Source organism: Oryctolagus cuniculus, chromosome 11, assembly GCF_051225735.1.
Source record: "Oryctolagus cuniculus isolate XC-2025 breed Fujian yellow rabbit chromosome 11, ASM5122573v1, whole genome shotgun sequence".
Classification (NCBI taxonomy): domain Eukaryota; kingdom Metazoa; phylum Chordata; class Mammalia; order Lagomorpha; family Leporidae; genus Oryctolagus; species Oryctolagus cuniculus.
Genome location: NC_142877.1, coordinates 114508452 through 114532486, shown reverse-complemented (window position 1 = coordinate 114532486; position 24035 = coordinate 114508452). Strand labels below are relative to the sequence as shown.

At 63.4% G+C, this 24035-nt stretch overlaps 2 protein-coding genes and 1 long non-coding RNA gene across 6 annotated transcripts in view; all 3 read left to right on the top strand.

Annotated features, from left to right (window-relative positions):
* Positions 1-150: 150 nt before the first annotated feature.
* MFNG (MFNG O-fucosylpeptide 3-beta-N-acetylglucosaminyltransferase) lies at positions 151-13973 on the top strand. Of its 2 annotated transcripts, XM_002723539.6 has the most exons (8): positions 151-622; positions 5072-5120; positions 5457-5559; positions 5882-6035; positions 8613-8698; positions 9806-9971; positions 11865-11950; positions 13266-13973. In XM_002723539.6, exons 1-8 carry the CDS (start codon positions 368-370, stop codon positions 13330-13332), a joined length of 966 nt encoding a protein of 321 aa, XP_002723585.1. In that variant the 5' UTR covers positions 151-367; the 3' UTR covers positions 13333-13973. The 2 variants fall into 2 exon arrangements, 1 of the variants encoding a protein (XP_002723585.1); XR_016216329.1 differs by lacking the exons at positions 11865-11950; positions 13266-13973 and adding an exon at positions 9245-9379 and having other exon boundaries at positions 183-622; positions 9806-9944.
* Positions 13974-16588: 2615 nt separating this feature from the next.
* LOC138844436 (uncharacterized) lies at positions 16589-21183 on the top strand. Of its 3 annotated transcripts, XR_016216331.1 has the most exons (3): positions 16589-17237; positions 20099-20421; positions 20549-21183. It is a non-coding gene; the product is annotated as an uncharacterized LOC138844436 (long non-coding RNA). The 3 variants fall into 3 exon arrangements; XR_011380280.2 differs by lacking the exon at positions 16589-17237 and having other exon boundaries at positions 17635-20421; XR_016216330.1 differs by lacking the exon at positions 16589-17237 and having other exon boundaries at positions 18189-20421; positions 20553-21183.
* A 2385-nt stretch (positions 21184-23568) lies between these two features.
* LOC149123629 (uncharacterized) overlaps positions 23569-24035 on the top strand; it is a 59208-nt gene continuing 58741 nt past the window's right edge. Inside the window, exon 1 of the mRNA XM_089309076.1 lies at positions 23569-23666. Within this exon, the coding sequence (XP_089165202.1) occupies positions 23569-23666 (98 nt within the window). The remainder of the gene's footprint in view (positions 23667-24035) is intronic.

Here is a 24035-nt window from a genome sequence, read left to right as displayed (position 1 = left end):
GGCGGGGTCAGGCTGGAGGGTCTCGCGTTGTCACCACCGCAGCCGCAGAGCCCAGCCTGTGCCTTCAGCAGGTGTCTCCTCTTCTGCCACCTCTGGGGCTCCCTGGGTCTGGCCCCGCCCCTCGGGCTGAGGCAGGGGCGGGGCCGGGCAGCCCCGGAGCCGGCGGTGGGGAGGGCAGCGGGCAGCCGGAGCAGGTGGAGGGCTGGCGGCCGGCTGCCATGGCTCAGCCTCCGCGGCAGCCAGAGCCCCCACTCCCGCCTCTCCCCTCCCCGCCTGCCCCCGATGCCCACCAGGCTTTTGCATCTGCTGGGGCCCCCGCCTGACCAGCCTCCCCTCGCCTGGGGTTGGGGTTTGGGGGCCGAGGCCAATGCAGTGCCGGCTCCTCCGGGGCCTGGCGGCAGCTCTCCTGAGCCTCCTGTGCGTGTGGCTCCTGGTCCTGCGCTTCCTCTCGGGTGGGTCTCCCCAGGGGGGACAGGAGGCCCCCGGGCTGAGCGCGCCGAGCCCTGGGCCCCGGCCTCTGCAGCTGCCTGATGTCTTCATCGCGGTCAAGACCACCCGGGCCTTCCACCGCTCGCGCCTGGAGCTGCTGCTGGACACGTGGGTCTCCAGGACCAGGCGACAGGTGACAAGTGGGCGGCTCTGGGAGTGGCCCCTGGCTGGAAGGGCTCAGGGGCCTTTCTGTGGGGCTGGGGACCCTGGCCACCTCCAGGGGCAAGCTGCCCTGCGCTGCCCCCCCGGGGCTCATCTTCCCATGCCAGGAGTGCAGCAGGGGCACCGCGTCCCCTCTCTGGGGGCTGGGCTGGGCCTCTGCCCCGGGCTCCTGGGTCCCCCCTGGGTCCCTGCCTCCCCGGCTGCTGCAGTGGGGTCCCCACTCCTGCCCGCCTTGGCCCAGCCCCGCATCAGGGGCAGTGGTGGGTGCTGGACAGCTGGGGTGGAGGCCGCAGAGAGGCCAGGCGGTCCTCGCCCAGGCCTAGGCGCTGTCCTGCCCTGGTTCTGGGTGGCCGTGGAGGGAGGGCGAGGTGGGGCCTGCTGGGGGTCGCACCTGCTCTGGCTGCCCACATGCTGCAATGGGGATGTGCCATCTCACCTCCTGTGCTCACTTCCTGTGGGGCTGAGGGAGCAGGGTGGGGGGTGCAGGGAGCCTGAGCTGCGAGGCTGGGTGTGTGCACATGTGTGTGTGTGTGTGGGCACAGGCGCTCACACAGGGGCTGGTGTGTGTCAGATGCGTCCCTGTAGGAGGCCCATGGGGCTCACTGGCGCCCAGCTTAGGCCTTTTGCCCATAAGCTGTGCCTTCCAGCCCTGCCCGCCCCCCGGCTCCCAGGTCCTCCCTGGGCTGTCAGTGATGTGGGGGTGTTGGGACCACTACCGGGGGCGTGGCAGGAAGACCTCCAACGCACTGCTGTCCCCACTTGGGCGGCTGGCTCAGAGGGAGGAAGTGACCGGGAGCCCAGGAGGGGAAGTGCTGCCTGGGGGCCCCCCACCCTCCCCAGCCCCCATAGTGGGGAGAGGGCGTCCTGGTCCTGACGCTGACCCCTTTCTCTAAGGAATGACCCTCTTCCGGTCGGGACTCCTGTACCCAGCGCCCCACACAGCTCTCATCTTGGGGAGATCCTGCTCCCTGCACACCCCTCCGGCCCCCACCCCCCCATCCCGCGGAAGCCGCCGAGGCCCGCCCTCCCCACAGGCTTCCTGTTTATGGCCTTGTGTCTGCAGCGTGGGCTCACGTGGCCCCAGGCCCTTCCTGTCTGTCTTGATCGCAGCGGGGGTGCCCTTGTTCCAGGGAGTAGGACCTGCAAGTGCCCCTCCCGAGGGCTGGCGGGCAGAGCCCACGTGTCAGCTGGGGTCCTTTCTCCTCTGGCCCGGTCACCAGGGCCGGAACGGTTTTAGGGTCTTGGGGGGGGGCGGCTGGGTGGTGCTAGGCTGACAGGAGAGGCCAGCAGCGATGCCCCTCTGTGTCCCAGGCTCAGTCCCAGATGCCAGCGGGGCAGCAGGGCTTGGGGCCAGGGATGCACACATCCACCTGCCAGACACCGGCCTCGGGGTTCAGCCCCTGCCACAAGCCGGAGGGGTCGGCGTGGCTGTTCTGGTTTTCCATAGGAGGAACCTGAGCCGGAGGCAGGAGAGCGGGGAGGCGTGGGAGGCAGGCAGGGTGCTCAGAGGGGGAGGGGGGGGCAGACCGGGAGACACCCCTCGCCAGGCAGCATCCCTCAACCTCGGGCTCATTGCTCTTTGTGCCCTTGGCTCTTCCTCTTTCGGCTCTCGATTTCCCCATCTGCATGGGGCAGGCGGAGCTGGTTAACTCTGGGCCGCCTCCCCACAGCCGCCATTCCCGGCCCGTTAACTTGGGGGATGGCAGGTGGGCTCGTGTGCAGCCTTTGTCCCCGGCCGAGGGGGCGTGTGCTGTGTTTTGTGCTCCTCGGGCTGGGCTGGTGATGGGGCGCCTTTCTCTTCTCTGTAGTCCCCTGGTGGCCGGGCCCCACGGCCCCTCCCCTGCAGCAGCTGCTCCCCGGCCACCCCTCCCCGCCCCGGCAGGCTGCTGGTGCCTTTGTCTGTGCCAGGCCTGTGCAGTCGGACCCATCGGCAGGGCCCCCTTCTTACCCGGGGAGGACCCAGCGCTCCACACCCTGTGCCCGCCTCAGCATTCCCAGGACCTGACACCCCCAGCCTCCCGGGCCCTCTCCTGGTCCTGGGGTGCCCTGCTTTGCCTCCCCAAACCCCATTTATTTGGGCTTCCCAGTTCTTCATCCACAAACATTTCCAAACCCATTTGGCCCTGTCTTGAGAGAGCCGATGACCCAGTAGCTGCTTGGAGCCCGAGTCTTCCAGGGCGCACGGTGAGAGCGGTCTGACTCCTCCCACAGCTGAGAGGGGCTGTGCTGAAGACAGACTGGGGGGCGGGCAGGGCGGGACAGGCAGGAGGCCAGGGTGGGCACCTGAGTAAAGCAGGCAGGAGCGGTCCTGTGGGCTGGCCCGGGTGGGCCTGTGGGAGGGACTGGCTCTCAGGGGCTCGAGGGTTGGCTGGACAGCTGGGGTGCGCAGGGCGAGAAAGAGTGGCGGTGTAGGGGAGTACCTGGTTCTGGGTACCAGGAGGGCGGCGCTGTGAGGGAGGCAGTGAGGGGCTCAGTCGCGATGCCAGGAGCTGTGGCAGAGCGCGTGGGGGCCTGGCTGCAGGGCATTTGGCAGCATGGAGCTGGGGGGTGGGGTGGAAGGAGGCCAGGGCAGGTGCACAGGTCAGCTGCCAGCTTCCTGTGGGCCACACGGCCAAGGGAGTGAGCGGGACGCAGGGGGACCAGGGCCTGGGCTGGGGCCGCCACCACCCCACGGGGATGCAGGGTCTCCAGCGTCAGCAACAGCGGCTGCTGGGAGACAGACTCAGAGGGTGGAGCCTGCCCTGGCCTCCCTGAGCGACGGCCTGGTGCTGCGCAAGGAGATGGATGGGACCTGCGGTCTCCGGGCGGGAGACACCCAGGGGTCAGTTTCCAAAGCCCATGGTTGCTGGCACCACGGGAGGAACCCACGGGAGGAGAGGCTGATGTGGCTGAAGGGGTGTTAGGGGAGGCTTCCTGGAGGAGGGGGTGCCCGGGCTGGGGGTTAGAGGCTGGGAGGAGGGCACAGCATGTGCGGAGGCTGAGCGAGGGGGAGTGATGTGGCACAGGCTCTGAGCGGAAAGAACTGGGGCTGAGGGGAGCCTGGGCCGGGGCTGTGTCCCCAGGCACACCCAGGAGGCGGGGCCGCCGAGGCTCAGTCACAGGGGAGGGGAGGGGCTCTGAGTCTCTTCCGATTCGGGTCCTGCCGGGCAAACAGGCTGAGGGACCGGCCCTGACAATGACCCACTCAGGAGAGGACTGGTGGCCGTGGGCACTGGGAGACGGGCCCGGTTCCCTCCTGCCACATCCAGGGGCCAACCCTGGCTTCCAGCCTCCTGGTCTCCTCTCCCTGGCTTCGCTGTCAACTCCAACCTGTTCTTTTACTCTCTTGTTTCACTCTGAAATCCCCTATTTTACAGATGGGTAAACCGAGGCTCATGACAGGGGCTGCTCTGATCCAAATGGCCAGTTTCTGGACAGAAGGCAGATGAGCAAAACAAGGACCGGGCTGGGCTGTGGGGCGGCTCCAGTCAGGGCTAGCAGAGTTGGGGGCTGTGAACAGACGGGGTGCTTTCTCTTTGGTCCTCGGTTAGGAGGGGTTCACAGCTGCCCCAGGCTTGGGGAAGCCCCGGAAGGGCCTCAGGTAACCTAGCGGACGAGAGGATGGCTCGGGCAGGCAGGGCCCTGCGCACGCTGGGCTGGCCCCGCATGCAGGGTCTGTGCACCAGCTGTCTTGCAGGGGAACCATTTGGGTGTCTGCAGCATCATTCGCCGGCCACGCAAAATGATCACCTAGAAAGTCAGCCTGCTGCAGATCTGGTGCCTTGCAAGTCTGTGGCTGTGGGGGCAGGGCCTGACACTGCTGCACGCTCCCCTGCCCCTGGTCCAGGGCGGGAGGCGGTGGGAAGAGGGCCGAGGCCGTGGCTCCCGGGCTGCAATCCCACCGTGTACTCGCCAAGCTCGGGCTGCCACTTCGCCTCAGTTTTGTCATCTGTGAAAGGGATAGATCATGCCGTCTGCCCCACCAGGGTCTCTGGGAATCAGGCGTGCAAAAGCACCCGCTGGGGGCGTGTCCAGGCTGGGAGAGCCGGAGTGGGCACATGTACTGTGCAGGGGTTTGTGTGGCCAGCAGCGCGTGACCGTCCCCCTGAGTGTGGCAGGGCCCCCGCGGTGGGTGGGGCTTCTCACCGAGTCTGGAGAGGCCGAGGGCGACTGTGACATGTGCGTTGGATGGCAGGGGGTGTGGTTTTGCTGAGTGTGTGTGCTGCTCTGTGTGTGTGTGTGTGTGAGGTGGGACAGGTGCACACCCTGAGTGTATGTTGTGTGTGTGGTGTATGTTGTCCCCAAGGAAAGCATGACCAAGAGAGGCGTGTGTCTGTCCCCTTGGACAAGTGGTCTGCCCGGGGCGTGGCCACGGCGGGCTGCGCGTGGGCCTGGGGCTGCCCTTGGCACAGCTGAGACCTGACCCCCCCTTGCTTCCCAGACGTTCGTCTTCACCGACAGCCCAGACGAAGGCCTCCGGGAGAGACTGGGTAACTCGGGGCGGCCCTGCGGGGGTGGGAACCACTTGGCTTTTCCCAGAGAAAGCCAGGGTGGCTGTGCCCTGGCCTGGGCGCCTCCCTTGGGAAGTTCGTGGGGTTGGGCGGGACCAGGTCTTGGATGCCGGGCCCCGGTTCAGCCTACTGACCGCAGGCTCCATGGCCCCAGCATGCCAGTTCTTTGCCAGCCTCCATCGCACTGGGTGGAAGGTGGCAGTGGGTGGGCTGCTCTGGGCTCTGCGGTCCCACCTTGGCCTGCATGGGCACAGGCTCAGGGCTGTGGGGAGGAGCTGCCCGGGGTCCCCTGACCACCACTCCTCGCTTCTCCAGGCTCCCACCTCGTGGTCACCAACTGCTCCACCGAGCACAGCCACCCCGCCCTGTCCTGCAAGATGGCTGCCGAGCTGGACGCCTTCGTGACCAGCGGGCGCAGGTGCACGGCCTGGGTCTGCGGCGGCTGGGCGGGGTGGGGACAGTGGCCTTTGCCTGGGGCCACCTCCTCAGGTGAGTCCTGGGCAGGAAGTGGCCCTGCCCGGGAGTAGAGGCCCTGGGGTCTGAGTCCCACCACCGTCGCCCACCCCGCTCAGCAGTCAGGTGCAGGCAGCCAGTAGACCCGCGGGTTCAGACCCTGCCCGCTCCTCCGTTCCCAGCCCGCCCTGTCACTGTGGACCGACGGGGGGCGGGGCTTAGAGCAGGCCCCGCTGCCTTCCCCCAGGCCCCCGCCCGCGGCTCACTGCCCCCCCCCCCCACTACAGGTGGTTCTGCCACGTGGATGACGACAACTACGTCAACCCGCGGGCTCTGCTGCAGCTGCTGAACAGCTTCCCGCAGTCCCGCGACGTCTACGTGGGCCGGCCCAGCCTCAACCGGCCCATCCACGCCTCGGAGCCGCAGCCGCACAACCGCTCGGTCGGTGCCCGCCGTCCCGCTTTACCCATTCATTAGTCATCAGCCCGGGGAGGGGCGGGGCCGGCCTGGGGGCGGAGCCGGTGGAGAGGTAGGGGCGGGTTCTGCCTTGCAGGTTTGGGCTCCTTCTCTGGATTTGGGCCTCGGGCTGCCCCTCCGTGCAGTGCGGAGATTGGGGTAACCCAGCTAAGGCAGAGAGGGGCGCGCAGGAAGGCCTCAGTCCGCCAGGAGCAGTGGGTCCCCCAGGTGAGCGCAGGTGGCTCCTGTGCCACCGAGCACGTGGGTAGTTTGCTAAGGCTCTGGACGGCTGTGGGCCAGGTGGCGAACTGAGGTGCTCTGAGCCTAAGGGAGACTTTCCCCTCTGCCCACCGTTCACCAGCGGCCCCAGCACAGAGCCCAGCACCTGCTACATCTCCACACCTGGCTGGGTGCTGATCAGACATGCCAAATTTAGAACACACACGAGCCAAGAGCTGGGTAAATCAGCTGCACAGTGGAGCAGTGCCTAGCTAGGGACGTCCTCGGTGTCGCGCAGTCTGCCCCTCCCCGCGTCCGCGGGACCCACCGAGCGTCAGGTGGGCGGGTGGCCCAGGCCCCTGGGGCTCCCCTGGCCCCAGGGAAGAGGCAGCTGAGGAGGTGGCCCCTCTGCAGGCAGCACCTGGCGCAGGAGCCGGGCGTGCCACGGGGCTCGCTCTCCCTCCCCGCCGCACCATCTGCTTCACCAGAGAAACCTGGAGCGGAAAATGCGAAGCCTTAATTATCAGCAGCTCCGCGGCGTCTGAGCACTAATTAAACCTTCCTGAGCCGTGCCTGGGGAGCCGGGGTCTCGGCGTCTCCATGGCACCCCTGGCCACGCAGCTGGCGCGAGCAGTTTGCTTTAGGGGTTGAGAACAACTCCACTCTGGAGCCTGGCTCCCTGGTTCACACACAGCCCTGCCACCCCCTGGCTTTGTGACCTTAATCCAGGTCACCTGACCTCGGTGCCTCAGTTTCCTCATCTGTGAAATGGGTGACCACAGCCCCCGACCACCCTGGCACAAAGAAAGGGCTGAGGTCATGTATAAGCCCTGGAAGGCAGCTGGCCCGTGAGAGGCGCTGGTAACTATCAGCAGTCAGGACCGGACTTCAGGCCCAAGTCACACCTTTCCCACGCGGGTTCTGTGCCCTCCCCAGCACCCTGCTAGGCCCCCAAAAGGAGGATCTCGGGACTCTTCCTGGGGCACCACAGAAGCCCACAGTGCCCCAGCATGTTCAGGCCCTGGGGTGCCCCAGGGCGAGATGGCAAAGTGACCTTGCTTCTCCGTGCCTTGGTCGCCCCACCTGGGCGTGGCCCTCAGCCCAGCGGGGCCCTCGCTCATAGAGCCGTGGGTGCTGCTGTGGGGCCCGGGGGCCGAAGCTGCAGCTCGTGAGGCAGTGTCCGCTGGACGCCTCCTGTGTATCGGGCCCCCAGTAGCCCTTTCGCTCCGCCTCGCTGAGCCCTGCCCTTTCTCTACAGGGCGCGTTTCTAGAAGCCGGCTAGTTGGTGGGGGAGGACACCTCGGGGCTGGGGAGCCACTGGACTTCAGAAGTGGGCGGATATGCTCACAAGTGCCAGCTCCGAGGCCCCGGGAGGGGAAGTGACTTCCTCAGGGTCACACAGGGTGCAGCGGGGGAGGCAGGGGCTGGGACGTGGGGCTCCCAGCTCCCCCCACCCCTGCCAGGGCTCTGCTCACTGCTGCCTTGTGGGAGAGAGCTCAGACTCTTGATGCAACTGCATCCACTGGGCGCTAACTGTGTGCTTGGGAGAACTCAACCCTGGGCACTTGTTAGAGACAGGGCAGCTGGAAGGGTGCGGGTTTCCCAGCAGCCGTAGAGGCATGCGGGGGTGAATTAATAGAACCTGGGCTGTGGCCACAGTGGGCGGGGGCAGAAAGTGGTTTCAACCAGAAAGATGCTATCGATGGAGACCTCAAGGGGCTCGCTGGAGCCCGGCGCCCACAGGCCTGTCGGTCCTCTCTTCCTCGAAGAAAGGTGCCCTCCTCTCCTTGTGGGGAAAAGCTGCTCGGTCCCAGGTGCTGGCCTCAGGCTTGGCCACCCTGTAGAGAGCACCTGCTCCTTGCAGTTAGCAGGCTCAGGGAAGGACTCTGATTGGCTGGCCTAAGTCATGAGCCCACGGCTGGGCCAATCACTGGGTCAAGGGGCGTGGCCTTGTGATCTCTCATTCCCAGACCCCTGCCTTGCCTCTGTGGGTAGGGGCTGTGCTGGGGCGTCCCTCCCAGACCTGCTGGAGGGAGGTAGAGACGTTTCTCCGGGCAGGGGGAGGGAGTGCTGGGTGGGTGGAGCGACACATGCCCCCTTTGCCAGAATCCACGTGAACCTGGGTCTGATCAGCCACCTTCGCCCTCATAATTACCTGGGTGACGTTGGGCCTCGGTTTCCCTTTGTCTAAAATGGGCATCCTGAGGCCAGGCCGGAGCAGGACGCTGGAGAGGAGACGTGAACTCCAGCACTTTTGAGCCCTGCTGGCTGGGGTGAGGGGTGGCCTGGTTGTCCCGCCACGGTGCCCCCTTCACCCTGCTCCTCGGTCCTCCTCTCCCACAGAGGCTGGTCCAGTTCTGGTTCGCCACAGGGGGCGCTGGCTTCTGTATCAACCGCAGGCTGGCTTTGAAGATGGCCCCGTGGGCCAGGTGAGCCGGGACCCGGGTGCGGGCAGCAGGTGCATGGTGGACGTGGTGGCGGTGGTGGGGGGCTCTGCAGCAGGGGGCTCGGGTGAATCCGCCCTCACCCATCCTGTGGGCTGGCTACTGGTGAGCCGCCGCTGCCAACCCGCCACCCAGCCCTGGGAGTGGGGGCGGCGCCTGGGCCAGGGCCTTCCTCCTTCTGGCGAGCTGCGTCACCCTGTCAGTCAACGGGTCTGATGGTACAACGGCCGGGGTGTCGTAAGGGTTCCCTGAGCAAACGTCTGGGCTGGCCCCTGGTGCGAGCCAGGGCAGCGCTGGGTCCTCTTTGCTGCTGTCTTCTGACTGGGAGGTGAAGGCCAAGGCAGGGCCGTTCAGAGCACGGAGAAGGGCCTTCTAGTTGGGGAGAAGAGCGAAGGCTTCCTGGAAGAGGTGGTATTTGAGCTGGGGCGGCCCTGGAGTTCCCCGATGAGCAGGATCTGAAGGGGAGGGGCCCGGCTGCCTGAGCCTCCCCAGCTGTTCTCACTGACGTCAGCGGCACTGCCTGGAATTTAGGGTCGGCTGGAAGCCAGGCCTCTGATTTGTGGAGAACCTCGCAACACCCGGGGCGGGGAGGGGAGAAGGAGCCGAGGCACCCAGAGGCGAAGCAGGTGCAAGGTCACCCGGCCGCTGGATTTAGCTTCAGTTCCTGTGAGCTCCGCCACTACCCCCAGCCTGTCCTGCCTTGCCCTGGGCGGGGGGTGGGGGTGGGGGTTTCCTGGGCTGTAGTGGGGTGGGCACACGGTCCTAGTGCGTCTACAGCAGGTGCAGACCACAGCCAGGGTGCTCTCTGTGCTGGGGCGCCCCACCCAGGCTCCTGCCTACCTCTGCGAATTAGAAAAAGCTCCCGCTCCCCACAGGTGCGGGCGTGCAGCCTGGTGGGTGGGTGGGGAGTGCAGGGCCGTGATTAGCCCCATTTCCCAGGGGAGGGCACTGAGGCTCCCCAAGGCCCGAGGGCCTACAGGACAGAGGCAGGAACTGGATCGAGGGCTCTACTGTCAGCACCCCCCCCCACCTCCGAGGGTCCTCTGGGCGGCAGCTGATGCTGGCTGCTCGCTCTGTCCCTCTGTCCATCAGCGGCTCCCGCTTCATGGACACGTCTGCTCTCATCCGGCTGCCGGACGACTGTACTGTGGGCTACATCGTGGAGCGCAAGCTGGGCGGCCGCCTGCAGCCCAGCCCCCTCTTCCACTCCCACCTGGAGACCCTGCAGCTGCTGGGGGCGGCCCAGCTCCTGGAGCAGGTGAGCCGGGCTCTGCGGGGTGGCTGTGAGGAAGGGAAGGTGGGGTCTCCTGCACCCGCCCTCCTGGCATTTGAAGTCAACCTGGAGCCCTGGATTGTGCGGCCCCGGTGGGGAAACTGAGGCCTCCGTGACCAGGGACCTGTTGGGGCAGAGTGACCCAGCCCTCTGCACTAGCCGCCCCCCATGTATTCACACTGGTGGCGCTAGAAGTCCCTGCACAGAGGAGGAGGAGCCGTCTCAGCTCCCGGCCCTGCCTCTGGGCCTCCCCCCCCACCCCCCCGGAACCATGCCCTTCCCGGTTGTCCCTGGCATTGCTTTTCCTGCTAACCCTGGGGCTGCTGGGAGGGAGGTCGGTCTCAGGAGGCTCCGACCTCCTGGCGGGGCAGACTGGCTCTGCCCCATAGCCGCTACCCTCAGCTGTGTGCGTGTGGGGGGCTGGGGTCTTCTCTCAGACCCTTTTGGGTGCAAGTGACAGAAGCGCCACGTGGCTGTGAAACAGAAGCAGTACCGCGCTCACTGCCTGGAGCGGCGGGCAGGGCCTCGCAGGTCTGGTTCCACTTGGAGGTCGGATGGAGCTGCGGGACGCTGTGTGCGCCCCCTGGTGCTTGCCGTGTGCCTAGGCAGGCTCTCCCCCACTTGCCAGACCCCGGATTTCTGTCCCAGCACCGGATTTCTGTCCCAGCGCTGAGGGCTGGGGTCCCTGGGTCCGATGGCCTGGCCTGCGACCTGTCTCTGCCAGTGCCTGGAGCTGGGGTGCAGGGTCAGCCCCATCAGGACTACACGGCCTGAAGCCAGGAAAGGGGGCAGAGTTGGAGTGGCCCAAAGCAGGGTGCCCTAGCTGTCAGGGTGTCCTGAGCACCCACTGTGCCGGGCACCGCGGTGGGCAGCTCCCTTCTAGAACTCTCTGGCTCTTACAGGAGTGAGCTGAGGGCGGCGCAGCGGCCTGCGGGGGCTGCAGGGCGCTGAGCGACCGGAGTCCTGTGACACTCGGGTCCCTGACTTCCCAGCGCGTCATAGTCACGCGGTCTACCATCCCCTCTCGAGTACTGTGGCCCCAGCACGTCAGTGCCGAGCTACTCTGTTCAGAGGCTCAGGACGAAAGCGCGCACGTACGCAGCACAGACACTGTTGTTCCAGACAGTTCTGACCCACGGTTGCGCAAATCTGTGGATGCAGAGGGCTGACTGCCATTATACCCATTCTACAGACAGGACAACTGATCCACAGAGCTGCACTGAGGCACACAGCTGCTGTAGGGCAGAGGGGGAAGGAGTCCTGGCTGAGCATCCCTTAAGCTCCTAGTCTTTTTTTTTTTTTTTTACGATGTATCTATTTGAAAGGCAGTGTGACACATGCACACACATGCACACATGCACACACACACATCTTTTCCATCCACTGGTTCACTCTCCAAATGGCCCCCAGTGGCCGGAGCTGGACCAATCCGAAGCCAGGAGCCAGGGGCTTCTTCCAGGTCTCCCGTGCGGGTGCAGGGGCCCAAGGACTTGGGCCATCACCTACTTCCCCCAGGGGCATTAGCAGGGAGCTGGACCGGAAGTGGAGCAGCCGGGACCTGAACTGGCTCCATCCGGGGCGCGGGTGTCACAGGGAGCGGCTTAACCCCCTGCGCTGCCCCGCGCTCAGCCGCCCCTCAGCTGAAGCTGCCTCCGTCCCGCTGCCGGGCGCATGGAGGCTGCACTGCGGGGTTGTCTGCGGGTCCCACAGGGAGTCTCAGAACCCCAGTCGGGTCCGGGTTCCCCCGGGGAGCGCAGTGGCCGATGGGAGGTGGGGGTGGAGCCCCTTGGGGCAGGGCGGGGCTCTTTGTGAGGCGGGATTGCGCATGTTGAGCAGGGTCTCTGCCTCCCCCTGCTCAGCTCTGCTCCTCTCTGCCAGGTCACCCTGAGCTACGGTGTCCTCGAGGGGAAGCTCAATGTCATTAGGCTGCAAGGCCCCTTCTCCCCGGAGGAGGACCCGTCCAGGTGAATCTGGGGGCGGGCTGGAAGATGGGAGGAGTGGGTGTTGGGTCCAGAGAACGGCCAGGGAGGAGGGCGATGGGCCAGCCTGGTGGATGACAGCATGGAGCTGGGCGTGGATTTCAGTCCTTACTTGCTCACTGGTTTGCTGTGTGACCTTAGGAAAGTATCTTGCCCTCTCTGGGCCTCGGTCTTCCTACTTGTAGCTCCGCAGGGCTCTTCCAGCCCTTATCCCTTGGGAGCCTGCAGGAGCCCCTGGAAGATGGAAAGGTCTGAGCTTGGAGGTGCTGGGGCAGTGCAGCCTCAGGCCCTGGCGGGGGTGGCGGGGGGGTTATCCTCTCCTCTTTGGGCTTTCCTAGGCAGGGAGTGGGTTGGGATGGCACCTTCCAGCTCGGCCCCCAACACGCCCTGGGAAGACTGTCGCCTGGGTGCACAGCCAGTGAGAGCAGAGCTGGGGCTCCAGCGCCCCCGTGGGACCCTCGCTGGCCTCCTGGTGCCTCTGGGATTCTGGGGGAGGCACATGGTCTCCGGCCCAGTGGTCTAGCCCCGGAACCGGCGCTTCAGCCCCTCCCGGGTGACAGCTGGCTTTGGCTCCTCCCCGGGGCAGTGGGTCCCATCTGTGGGCAGTGGGCTTGTCCGTCACCCCTCCCCCCATCTCTGCCCTTGGCAGTTAAGCATGGAAGGCCCGGGAGCTGCAGGAGGAGCTGCAGGGGCTGAGGGGGGCTGGGCGGGGAGGCAGGAGGCCGGGAGGGATGAGGTGAGCTGTGCTGAGGGCCCAAGACCTGTGCACAGGAAGTCGTGGGATGAGGGGTCCCGGCGAAGTGGGAGCTGTTGCCGGAGGGTGTGAGGTGGAGCCCTGGTTTTGACCGGGAGTGGTCAGGAAGGCCTCCCGGAGGAGGTGACATGGTGGACAACTCGGAGCACCTGAAGGAGCAGCCCCAGGGACCTGGGGAGGCAGGTGAACCCCAGGGGGACGGGACAGCACATGCAATGGTCCAGGGGCAGGGACCAGGGCCTGACCTGCCCAGGGGAGTAGAGGAAGTGGTGTAACCAGAAGGCGGCAGAGAGGAGAGAGCAGGGCCAAATGTGGCTGGGGAGGTGGCGGGGTCCTAGCGGGTTCTGCCTGGACTCTGGGTTTCCCTGGGCCCCTTTGGGGAGGTGTGTGTGGGGGGGTGCAGCTGGCAGCAGGCGAGCAGGGGCCAGGGACGCTGGCCGGCACCCCCAAGGCGCGGGCGTCCCCCAGCAGTGCTGCGCTCCTGGCCGGGCCGGTGACCAGGGCAGGTGTGGCGGTAACCGTCCTGTGTGTTTCTCGTCTCTGCAGGTTCCGCTCCCTCCACTGCCTCCTTTACCCAGAGACGCCTTGGTGTCCACAGCTGGCTGCGCAGTGAGCCCGGAGCTGCCCGCGGGGCCCGGCCGGCACTCACCCGCGAGGGCCCTGAGGGAGGCAGCCCCGGCGGGGCCCCTGGGTGCCGAGTCGGGCGGTCTAGGGGCCGGGGGTCTGGGGGATGGCCAGAGAGGCTCCTGCGGGCCTCAGGTGGCTGAACTGACCAGGAGCTGGGCTGGGATTGGGGGTCCTAACTCTAGAGTGTGATGTGGGGCCGTGGGTGGGCTCTGGCCTCTGTCCCCCAAGTCTCCAGGCCACCCAGTCACTGAGGGCGCCCAGGGGGAATCACAGCACATGGTGGGGCTGGGGGAGCAGCCTCCCCCCCACTGCTTACAACCCCAGGCGAGGGGTCCTCATGGGTGCTGCCCACTGGAACCACCCTTTCACTCATTTTCCCAGCCTCCCCGGCTGTTGGGGGCTACCGCGCAACCCTGCTCTGGCTGGTGGGAACTAAGCAAAGCCCTTGGGGGGCGATTTCTGGGGATGGATTTGAGTGCCAGACCTTACCTCCTACTGTGACTGTGGCTGTGATGGCTGGCTCTGGGGCAGCCACCTTGCTGCCATGGAGGAAAGACCCCGATGGCCCTCTGCAGCTGTGCCCCTCAGTGTCCGGTTCTGTAAGAAAATTAAACCCTTGTTCGTTCACGTCCGGTTGCAGCCCACTGACTGGCGCAGGCTCTGTGGCGCCCGGGTCACAGCGGTGGCCACTTTTGGTGCTGCGGTACCAAGGGCACCTGCTGCTGTAGAGGGCACAGTGGAGCCTGGCGCAGCAGGGGGGCTCAGTGAACAGTGGCTGCTGGTGGGCGTGGTATTCCCTTCAGCACGTCTGTGCATAAGGACATGTGTGTGTGTGTCACGTGTGTGTGTGCATGACGGATGCACGTGTGAGTGAGCGCGCTCCACGAACTGCCGGCGCGGGCACTGGCTCCTCCTCGTCTCTCCCCGCAGGCCTGGGTCGGGGGCTCTGAGGGTCACAGGAGGCAGGGTGGACACTTGGAGCTGGTGGACTCCGCCTTGGGGTGGGCAAGGCAGGGGCTGGATAAGTGCAAATGCCCTCAGACGGTGGGGCCCCACAGCGGTGGGCTGAATGGGTGCGGTGATGGAAGTGGGGTGCCAGGCCCGGTGGTGCATGGGGGAGGGTCTCTCGCTCACCCTGCATCAGGCCCAAGTGCTGGGGGAGGAAGGAGGAGAGACCCTTAGGGCCAAGGGGCCGGGCCCAGGCAGGCCGGGGGCTCCCTTCGTCCCTAGGCAGGGCCTCAGCCCATGCACATCTGTGTTAGAACCGCTGCGCCCTGGAGCCCAGCCCGGGTCTCCCAAGGAGGAACCCGCAGCCTGGAGACGCCGCGTGGGCCTGTGGCCATGCAGCCATCAGGTGCGGAGCCCAGCTGCTGCTTCCAAAGCCCCGTCCTCCCCAAGCTGACGCAAGGCTGGGATGCCAGCCCTAGGAGATGGCCCCTGGCTGGGCAGCCCCAACCCCGAAGGAGCCCCCAGCTGGGGGGCGGGGTGGGGCAGGCCGCAGCCCCCACGTGCTCCCCGCTCCCCACCGCCCGCCGGCCTGCTTTTAGAAACGGCTGGCAGATTTCTGGGTTGTTCCCGAAAGAGATCCTGAGGGTCGGGTGGAGGGAACAGGACTGGGCCATCTGCTGCCTCCATTGTCCCAGAATAGCTGGGGGTGGGGAGGGGGAGCGGAGTCAGCTCAGCCGAGTTGGGATGGAGGAGGGAGGGAGCCGGGTTAACCCTTTGTGGGTCTGTATGGGTGGGGATATGGCTGCCTGGGCCCCATGCCGGGGAGCTCCGCTGGGCCTCTGGGGCGTGGACTGGGAGCGGGGTTGCGGGGCTGATTTGGACCACCCCATCGTGGCATTGGGGTGTCCTTGGGTGGGCATCAGCAGGAGCTCTAGGTGCTGTATGGGGGCCCCAGCATGGGGCAGGGGGTCACGGGGGACTCCCCCTCTCCTCCCCGAGCCACCTTACCCCATGCTCCTGTATCTCCCGTGAGCCTGGCCTTGGGCAGCCAGCAAACAGCGCAGGCTCCTTACCCCGGGTCCCTCCTCACGGCAGCCCCCTCGCTGCGCCTGCAGGCCCCTCCCCCGGCTCACCAGCTCCTGTCACAGTCACAAGGCCCCCCTGCACCCCCGGCAGGCGCCAGGTTCTCTGCCAGCACCGGCTCTTCCCTCTCCCTGGAACGAGCGCCCCACCCACCGGGTCAGCGGTGAGGCCTGTTCTGTGGGACACGGCCTGGTTTCTTCAACAAGGCCAAGGGTGTCAGGAGGGGAGGGGGGGACAGGAAGAGAGAACCCCGCCCCCAGGTGCAGTGTAGGGACCCCCTTTAGAGCCCAGTGGGAAAGGTATGGGATTTTCACTGGAAAGGGGCCTGAGGGGGGCTTGAAGTTAGAAAAGCAAATGGGGGGCGGTTGTTGAATGGGCGGTGGTGACAATGTCATTCCTGCCATGTGAGCATGTATGTGCACGCATGTGTGTGAGCATGTGTGCACGTGTGAGCATGTGTGTGAGCATGTGCATGCGTGTGTGAGCATGTGTGTGCACACGTGTGCATGTGTGAGCAGTGCGTGCATGTGCGTGTGTGAGCAGGTGTGTGAGCATGTGTGTGCACATGTGTGTGCACATGTGTGCATTTGTGTGAGCATGTGCATGTGTGTGCATGTGTGAGCATGTGTGTGCGTGTGCATGTGTGTGAGCATGTGTGTGCGTGCGCATGTGTGCACGTGTGAGCATGTGTGTGCACATGTGTGCATGTGTGTGAGCGTGTGTGTGAGCGTGTGTGTGCACGTGCATGTGTGTGAGCAGTGCGTGCACATGCGTGCATGCGTGTGCATGTGCATGCATGTGTTTGTGATTCTCCATAACAGAAAGTGAACCACGGAAACCGGAGTCTGGCTGTTGCACTCCCCTCCCCGCCCCCTCCCCCCGCCCCACATTCAGGCCCAGAGAACATCTGTCTTCATCCAGCTCACTTCCTGCCCCCCCACGCCCAGTGCACGGCCGAGCCTGGGCTGGAGGCTCGCCCTGCCTGATTGGCGCTTGGCCGGTTGCCCTGTCTCCCGGAGGCCCAGCTGATGGCTCCTGGTTCTGCGCACTTGTCCGAGCTGCACCCAGCAGCACGCTCCCCTGGGCACAGTCCTGCCCACTGCCCGTCCTGCCCACTCCTCCTCCAGTGAGAACTTAGTGCTCACCTCCTCTGCGCGTGGGGATCTCAGATGCCACTCAGGGGCCCTGGGCACAAGTCCTGCCCGCAGGAGGGAGCTCCAACCCCGGCCCAGACTGCGTGGGAAATGCGGAACAGGATGAAGCCGCAGGACGGGGGGAGGGAGCACTAAGCCGTTGGGGCACGTGGGGGAGCACCAAGCAGGGTCACGAGGGGACGCTGATCCGGGTCTTAAGCCCTGGAGGGCAGCACTTGTTGTCCTGAACACAGGGCTGTGAGACCCTAAAGGAAGACCCGAGCGTGGGTCCTGCTAGCAATGACCGCTGTCTTCCACGCCACCTGTCTTGCCTTGCAGGAGGAAGGCGAGGTGTGTGGCTGGCAGGGGTCCACGCAAACAAGGGCACCCTACCTCCTTCCCTGCCGACCTCAGCTGCTGAGGGACTTGGCCCCAGCACTGCCCCCCGCCCAGAGCACAGACCCTGCAGAGGCAGCTGCCTGTTCCCCTGTGTCTCACCCGGGGCTGGGCACGCAGCAAGCTCTCCACAAACACCAGCTCGTGATGGCAGTGGGTGTCAAACTCAGGCCAGTAGCAAGCTGCCCATGTAGCATCACAGGAGCTTGGGGTTTGGGTCAAAACAGATTCCAGAACCTGCTGTGCGAAGAAGGGCCCCAGGGATCCTCTCTACCTGGCTGCCGGGGCGGTTACAGTTGTTGCCTGCTGGAGAATGGGATGCGGGTGAGAGGTGAGTTCAGCACCACGGACAGAGCCTGGCCCCGCCTCCCTCTCTGCCAGTTCCTGGGACTCCAGGGGCCAGGTGGCTCTGTGCGGGGGCTCAGGATCCAGCCCAGCCAGCACTCCAGGAGCAAGTTTCGGGGAGGCCCCTGGTCCTGCTGCCCCAGGGACAGCGCTGACTCCACACAGGGAGGGGCCTATGATAGACATCCCCTCGCTCTCTGTTATCGGTTGTAAGCGCCCCCGTACTGTGCAGGCAGCAAAGCGTGGAGCCTGAACCGTGATTACAGGTTAATCCTCCAGACATGGTGTGAGTACCCGCTGTGTCCAAGGGCTGTGCCAGCCGCCAAGGGGCGTGCAGGGATGAGAGGGACTCAGCTGCTGGCCCAGGCAACCTACAGCTTGTTGAACACGGTCTGTCGGTTGTTAGGAAGGAGAGTGGCTTGGAAGATAACCAGGCCTCTAGCCAGTGAGTGTGGATGCCAGGGGCAGGCATTGTGGCGTAGTGGGTTAAACTGCTGTTAATCGCATATCAGAGTGCAAGCTCAAGTCCCGGCTGCTCCTCTTGCAATCCATCTCCCTGCTTATGGGCCTGGGAAAGCAGCAGAAGATGGCGTCAGTACTTGGGCCCCTGCCACTCCTGTGGGAGACCCAGATAGGGTTCCTGGCTCCTGGCTTTATGCCGGCCCACACGTCACTCTTGCAGCCATCTGGGGAGTGAACCAGCAGATGGGAAACCTCTTTGCCCAGGGCTCTCACACGGGACGCGAGCATCATAGGCCACGGCTTCACCAGCTCCTCCTCAGCACTGGACCTGCACCTTTGCCGACATCCCGGGGCAAGAAGCTGGCCCTGAGCATGAGGCCCACTTGGTGTGCCGGCTGGTTTGCAGGAGACATTTATGTCGTCTAAATCTGCGTTACGTAATTCTGATCACTTTGAAATGGAATTCGAGTCAACTCATATAGTCAGGAGGTTACTGTTCCACGTGTCTGCATAACACACCACCGCGGAACTTAGTGGCTCCCAGCAGCAGCGGCACTGGGTTTGCTTGGGAGTCGGGGTTGGCAGGGCTCGGCGAGACCGCTGGCTTCTGCTGCCCTGGGTGTCTCGCGGGAGGCCCAGGCTGGGGTGGAGTCACCTGGAGGCTCTCCCGCCTGTCTGATGCCCCAAGGCTGGGCCTCCCGGGCATCACTTCCCACAGGACATTGCAGGGTCGCTGGCCACTTGCATGTTGGCTCAGGGCTGCAGCCAAGAGAGCGACGTGGAGGCTGGATCCCCCTTAGGGGCTGGCCTAGGAAGTCAGGCCGGTCACTTCATTCGAAGCTAGGGCCAAGATCGGGGCGATCTAGACTTCCTCCATTTTATTTTATTTTATTAAAGATTTATTTATTTATTTATTTATTTGTTTGTTTTTGACAGGCAGAGTTAGACAGTGAGAGAGAGAGAGAGACAGAGAGAAAGGTCTTCCTTTCGTTGGTTCATCCACCAAATGGCTGCTACGGCTGGCGTGATGTGCTGATCTGAAGCCAGGAGCCAGGTGCTTCTTCCTGGTCTCCCATGCGGGTGCAGGGCCCAAGCACTTGGGCCATCCTCCACTGCCCTCCCGGGCCACAGCAGAGAGCTGGACTGGACGAGGAGCGACCGGGACAGAATCCGGTGCCCCAACCGGGACTAGAACTTGGGGTGCCGGCGCCGCAGGTGGAGGCTTAGCCTAGTGAGCCGCGGCGCCTGCCAAAGATTTATTTATTTATTTGAAAGGCAGAGTTACAGAGAGACAGAGAGAGAGGGCTTCCATCTGCTGGTTCACCCCCTAGATGGCCACAATGGCCAGAGCTGCGCCGATTTGAAGCCAGAAGCTTCTTCTGGGTCTCCCATGCAGGCGCTGGGACCCAAGCACCTGGGCCATCTTCACTACTCCCTGGGTGCACGAGCAGAGTGCTGGATTGGAAGAACAGCAGGGACTCAAAGCAGTGCTCATGTGGATTACCGGTGTTGCAGGTGGTGGCTTAACCCGCTGTGCCACAATGCCGGCCCCCACGGTGTGAATTTTTAAAAACTGTGTTCAGTACAAATGACATAAGATTTTCCATTTAAACTATTTGAAGTGTACAATTCAGTGGTATTAATTTATTTTTAAAGTTAGCTATTTAATCATTTTCATTTATTTGAAAGATGGAGAAAGAGAGAGACCTTCCATTCTCTGGTTGACTCTCTATGTGCCAACGAAAGCCAGGTTGGGCCAGGCCTACCCAGGGGCCTGGAACTCAGTTAGGGTCCCCGACCTGGGTGGCAGGAACCCAAGTACTTGTGCCATCACCTGCCACCTCTCAGGGTGAGCAAGAGCAGAGAGTTGAATTGGAAGTGGAGCTGGGACTTGAACCCAGCCACTTGTGAGAATGGGGTGCACCAAGTGACAGCTGGGGCCAGTGGCTTTCATTTCATTCAGTGTGGCCCAAATATCAGCGCAGGTGTCGGAATGTTTCAGCAGAGTGTTTCCGGGGTGCATCCCTGCTGTGCGTATCTTCGCACCGCGTTCCTCTTCATGGCAGCATACTACTCCACTGCCCAGGCTCGCTGCATTTCATTTATCCGCTCACCCATCAGTAGACATTTGGGCTGTGACTGAGTCACGCTGCCCTCAGTGTCGGTGCCTGCATGTTTTGGTCCACTGCTGCTTTCTACTCTTTGGGGAGAATCTGCCCAAGTGGGACTGGGGGTCGATGGTGATTCTGTGTTTAAGGTTCTGGGGGAACTGCTACACTGTCACCCACAGCAGTTGTACAGCGAGTAAGGGGTCCAGCTTCTCCCCGGGGCCCAGCTTCTCCCCGTCCACACCAACACTTGCTCCTCTCTGTTTCTTTCGTGAAGATAATGCCACCATCGTGGGATGAAGCAGCTGCCCCCCGTCTGGTGATGCTGGGTGCCGTGGGCCATCTTTGCCTGCGTCTCTTCTTCGGAGACGTCCCCTCCGGTTTCCTTGCCCAGCTTTTGCTCGGGTTGTAAAGTCTTGGTTCTTTTTTACGACCGTGCAGTATTCCAAACTGGTGTGCCCGGCAGTGCCCTTTGTTCGCCTCTCTGGTTGTTCCGATCACACACACACTGCTCGCTTCCTCGCACACGTGCTGCCCTGCACACGTGGGAGAGCCGTGGAGGGCCAGTTCCTACCGCCGGGCTTGGTGTGGAAGGAGAAGGTGCGTTTGTCGTTGGGGTGGCTGCCGTCTGATCGCCCTGGGGTGCAGGGGGTGCAGGCCCCGCTGTGCACCATCAGCAGCTGTGTGAGAGAGCGAGGGTGACTTTTTTTTTTTTTTTTTTGGACAGGCAGAGTGGACAGTGAGTGAGAGAGAGAGAGAGAGAGAGAGAAAGGTCTTCCTTTTCTGTTGGTTCACCCTCCAATGGCCGCTGCAGCCGGCGCACCGTGCTGATCCAAAACCAGGAGCCAGGTGCTTCCTTCTGGTCTCCGATGCAGGTGCAGGGCCCAAGCACTTGGGCCATCCTCCACTGCACTCCCGGGCCACAGCAGAGAGCTGGACTGGAAGAGGAGCAACCGGGACAGAACCCAGCGCTCCGACCGGGACTAGAACTTGGGGTGCCGGTGCCGCAGGCAGAGGATTAGAGGCCTGACTTTAAAACCAGCGCATATGTTTCCAGCATTGTGCCAAAGACTTTGTCTTCCTTGGGGGATGCTAATCTGACATTTCCTAATACCAATTAAAAAATTGGCCTAACATTGCACCCTGTTAAGGGATTTGCAACTTAATTGCATTTGTTCATTAAACAGAATTAATATCCAATAACTTGCCATCAACAGAACTAATTTTGACCCTGTGCTATGACAAATCTACTTATGCTGTATGTTTTAAAAATCTGCTCAAAGCTAAAAAAAAAAAAAAAAACCTCCCACCAAAGCTATTATTTGAATACCAGTTGACTGATTAAAAAAAAATCAGACTCAATCACAATTTGTCTGCCCGTCTTTCCAAATGCTACAAAATGTGTTTTTCTCAATTCTTTCCCAGAGGGATCGCTATGAAAATTCATGACTGACAACTCTTTTTTCTTATGGAGAGTGTCTAACAGCGCCGGAGCAGCTCCCACAGCGTTCGGTGTCACAGCGCTTGTCGCCAGCCGCATAGTCCTTCAACTTGCATTGAGAAAGGAACTGAAAATCAGGAGGAGCAAGTCGGGGCCCCATTCCGGGAGGTAAACAGACCATAAGCACATGAACCGCACCCTATCAACACACGTTCAAGGTTAACTTAGCCAGTCTGTTTGCAGGGACAGTGAGCAGAGTCCCATAAAGGAGCTGATCCGTAAATAAAGTCAGGGCAGCCAATTCACACAGCCACCAGCGTGACCTCGTCCCACGCACCCATAACAGAGACGCGGGCCAGATAACGCAGGACGTGCCAGGTGAATGGGTGAGGCCACCTTACGCAGAGATATTAAAGCCACAGCAATGCATTCGCTTTATGCCGTGTGCCAGTCTGGAAGCAGCTCCCGTCTCTCCCCTTTCACGAAGCCTCGGTGTTGGTCTCGTCCAGGCCCCCCCCCGCCCCCGGCACCGGGGTCAGGCTTCTGGCTTGGCAGTTGACACAGTCGGGACACCCGCAGCCCGTCCTGGAGCGCCTGGGTTTGAGTCCCTGCTCTGCGCTTGATTCCAGCTCCCTGCTCGTGTAGAGCCTGGTAGGTAGCCGTGATGGCTCAAGAAGCCGGGTTCCCACTCCCTGTGTGGGAGACCCGGATGGAATTTCAGCCCCTGGCTTTGGCCTCAGCCCAGTCCTGGCCGGCGCAGGTATTTGGAGAGGGAACCAGCGGATGGGAACGAGCCGCTCCATAAAGTGGCAGCGAGGCCAGGCTCCTCCTTACCTGACATTCACACTGGTGCTGGCGGCTCTCCCCTGCTGCGGGGCCCTTGGGGACACACTGACTTCTCCCTGAGAGTCAGAGACAGAGTCGCCGAGGGATAAAGGTGCCCGGTGGTCCCTGTTGCAGCCGAGTCAGGGGTCTCCCTCTACGGTGCTCCCCCAAGCCTGCCTGATACCCGCTCCGTCCATTTCAGCGCTATCCTCTATCGGATACCTGCACAAGGCGCTGAGACTGTGTGTGGGCTAGTCACCTCCTGGTTTTCTTTACGCGGACATCTGTGGACCTAAAGGCTTAAAGTAGGAGATTATTAGAGAGGGACGGAGGCAGAAAGCTCCCATTCACTCCCACAGTGGCTGGGGCTGGGCTGAAGCTGAGGCTGGGATCTGGGAGCTCCATCCAGGTCTCCCATGGGAGTAGTAGGGACCCAATTACTTGAAACATCACTGCTGCCTTCCAGGTGCACAGGAACAGGAAGCTGGGGGAGGGGGCGGGGTGAGGAGCCAGAGCAGGGAATTCTGGGAAGTTACTTTGTATGTTACTTAGCAGTGTCTACACTGCTACCTGGAGGTTACTTTGTATGTCATCAGTGTTACACCTCCTTCTAGGAGGTAATGAATTCCTTCCTTCATTGACTCGCCCTTCCTTTCTTTGTACATCCCACAAGCCCGAGCCCCTTGGTAGTCCCTGCTCCACCTGGGCTCCCTCCCCTGCCCTCCGCTGACCACGTGCTGCTCACAGCCACCCCCCCCCCGCTGGAACAGGAGTGGAGCTGTCCCCAGCTTCTCCAGGCCCTGCAGAAGCCCCTCTCACAGACGGCTGAACTCCTCTTACCCAGCCAGGCCATGCTGGGGGCCTGCGTCCGGGGTGGGGGTACTATTACCACCTGGACAGCAGCTGGAGTCCCTCGGGCAGTTGCAGGCCAGCACCAGGAGGGGGCGCTCACGCCTCACTGCTGGTGTCACACCCAGCGCCAGGACAGCAACAAGGTGGGCCAGGCTATCCCCTTAGGACACCCCAGGTGCTGCTGGGGGGTGGGGGCGGGGACCAGGCCAGGCTTGGGAGGGCTCTTATTGGATAAAGAGGGGTGGCAGTGGGCCCCTTGCACTCTTATCCTTAGCGAGTCCTCCCCAGCCAGGAAAGCTGAGTACCAGGCTGGCCAAACAGGGTCAGCCGGGGACAGCAGCCATCAGTGGGAAAGTGCCACGCCCACGGGGAGTACCAGTCAGTGTGCCTGTGGCTGCACTCCACCTGTTCTCAGGGAGGGGAGAAGGGCAGAGTGCGGGGTCCAGGGGCGGGGACGCAGCTGATCTCCAGCTAGGAAGACCAGTTTGCACCCGCCCTTCCTTGCCCCGTGGGCCTGACTTCCCTGGAGTGAAACGGGTCTGGCAGCATCCCACCTGCCTGCCCCGGGAGCATGGCCAGGAAAGTGTGCCGTGAACAGGGCAGATGGCAGCGTAAGCGAATAGGAGACCATGAGGAGGCTGTGGCCTCCCGCTCTGGGGTTTGGGGTCCTCTGTGAGGTCCGCCTCAGCGCCCTGGCTGGCGCGGGCACCGGGGGTGGCCCTCGGGGGTAGGAAGATTCCTGGGGGGGCCTGAGCACTGTGGAAACGGGATGGGGGTGGGAAGAGGTGTGAGGAGGGAGCTGGGAGCTCCAGGGAAGAACCCCCACTCCGGACCGGGACCTCTGTGGCCGAAGGGCTGGGTGGGAGCATTTTGGGGCACCCCTGCCTGTGCTTGGGGGGCTGTCGAGGGCCTGGAGGATTCTGGGCAAATCTCTGGGTCTGTCGTGCCTTTGGGAGGGGAGTTTAGTGCGTGGCTGCCAGCAGCCCGAGCTCAGGAACACGTGTGTGTGTGCGTGTGCGTGTGCACGCGTGCCCAAGGTGTGTGTGTCACCACCGGCAGGTGCTCCATCTGCTGGGCTCAGCTTCCAGCCCCGCAG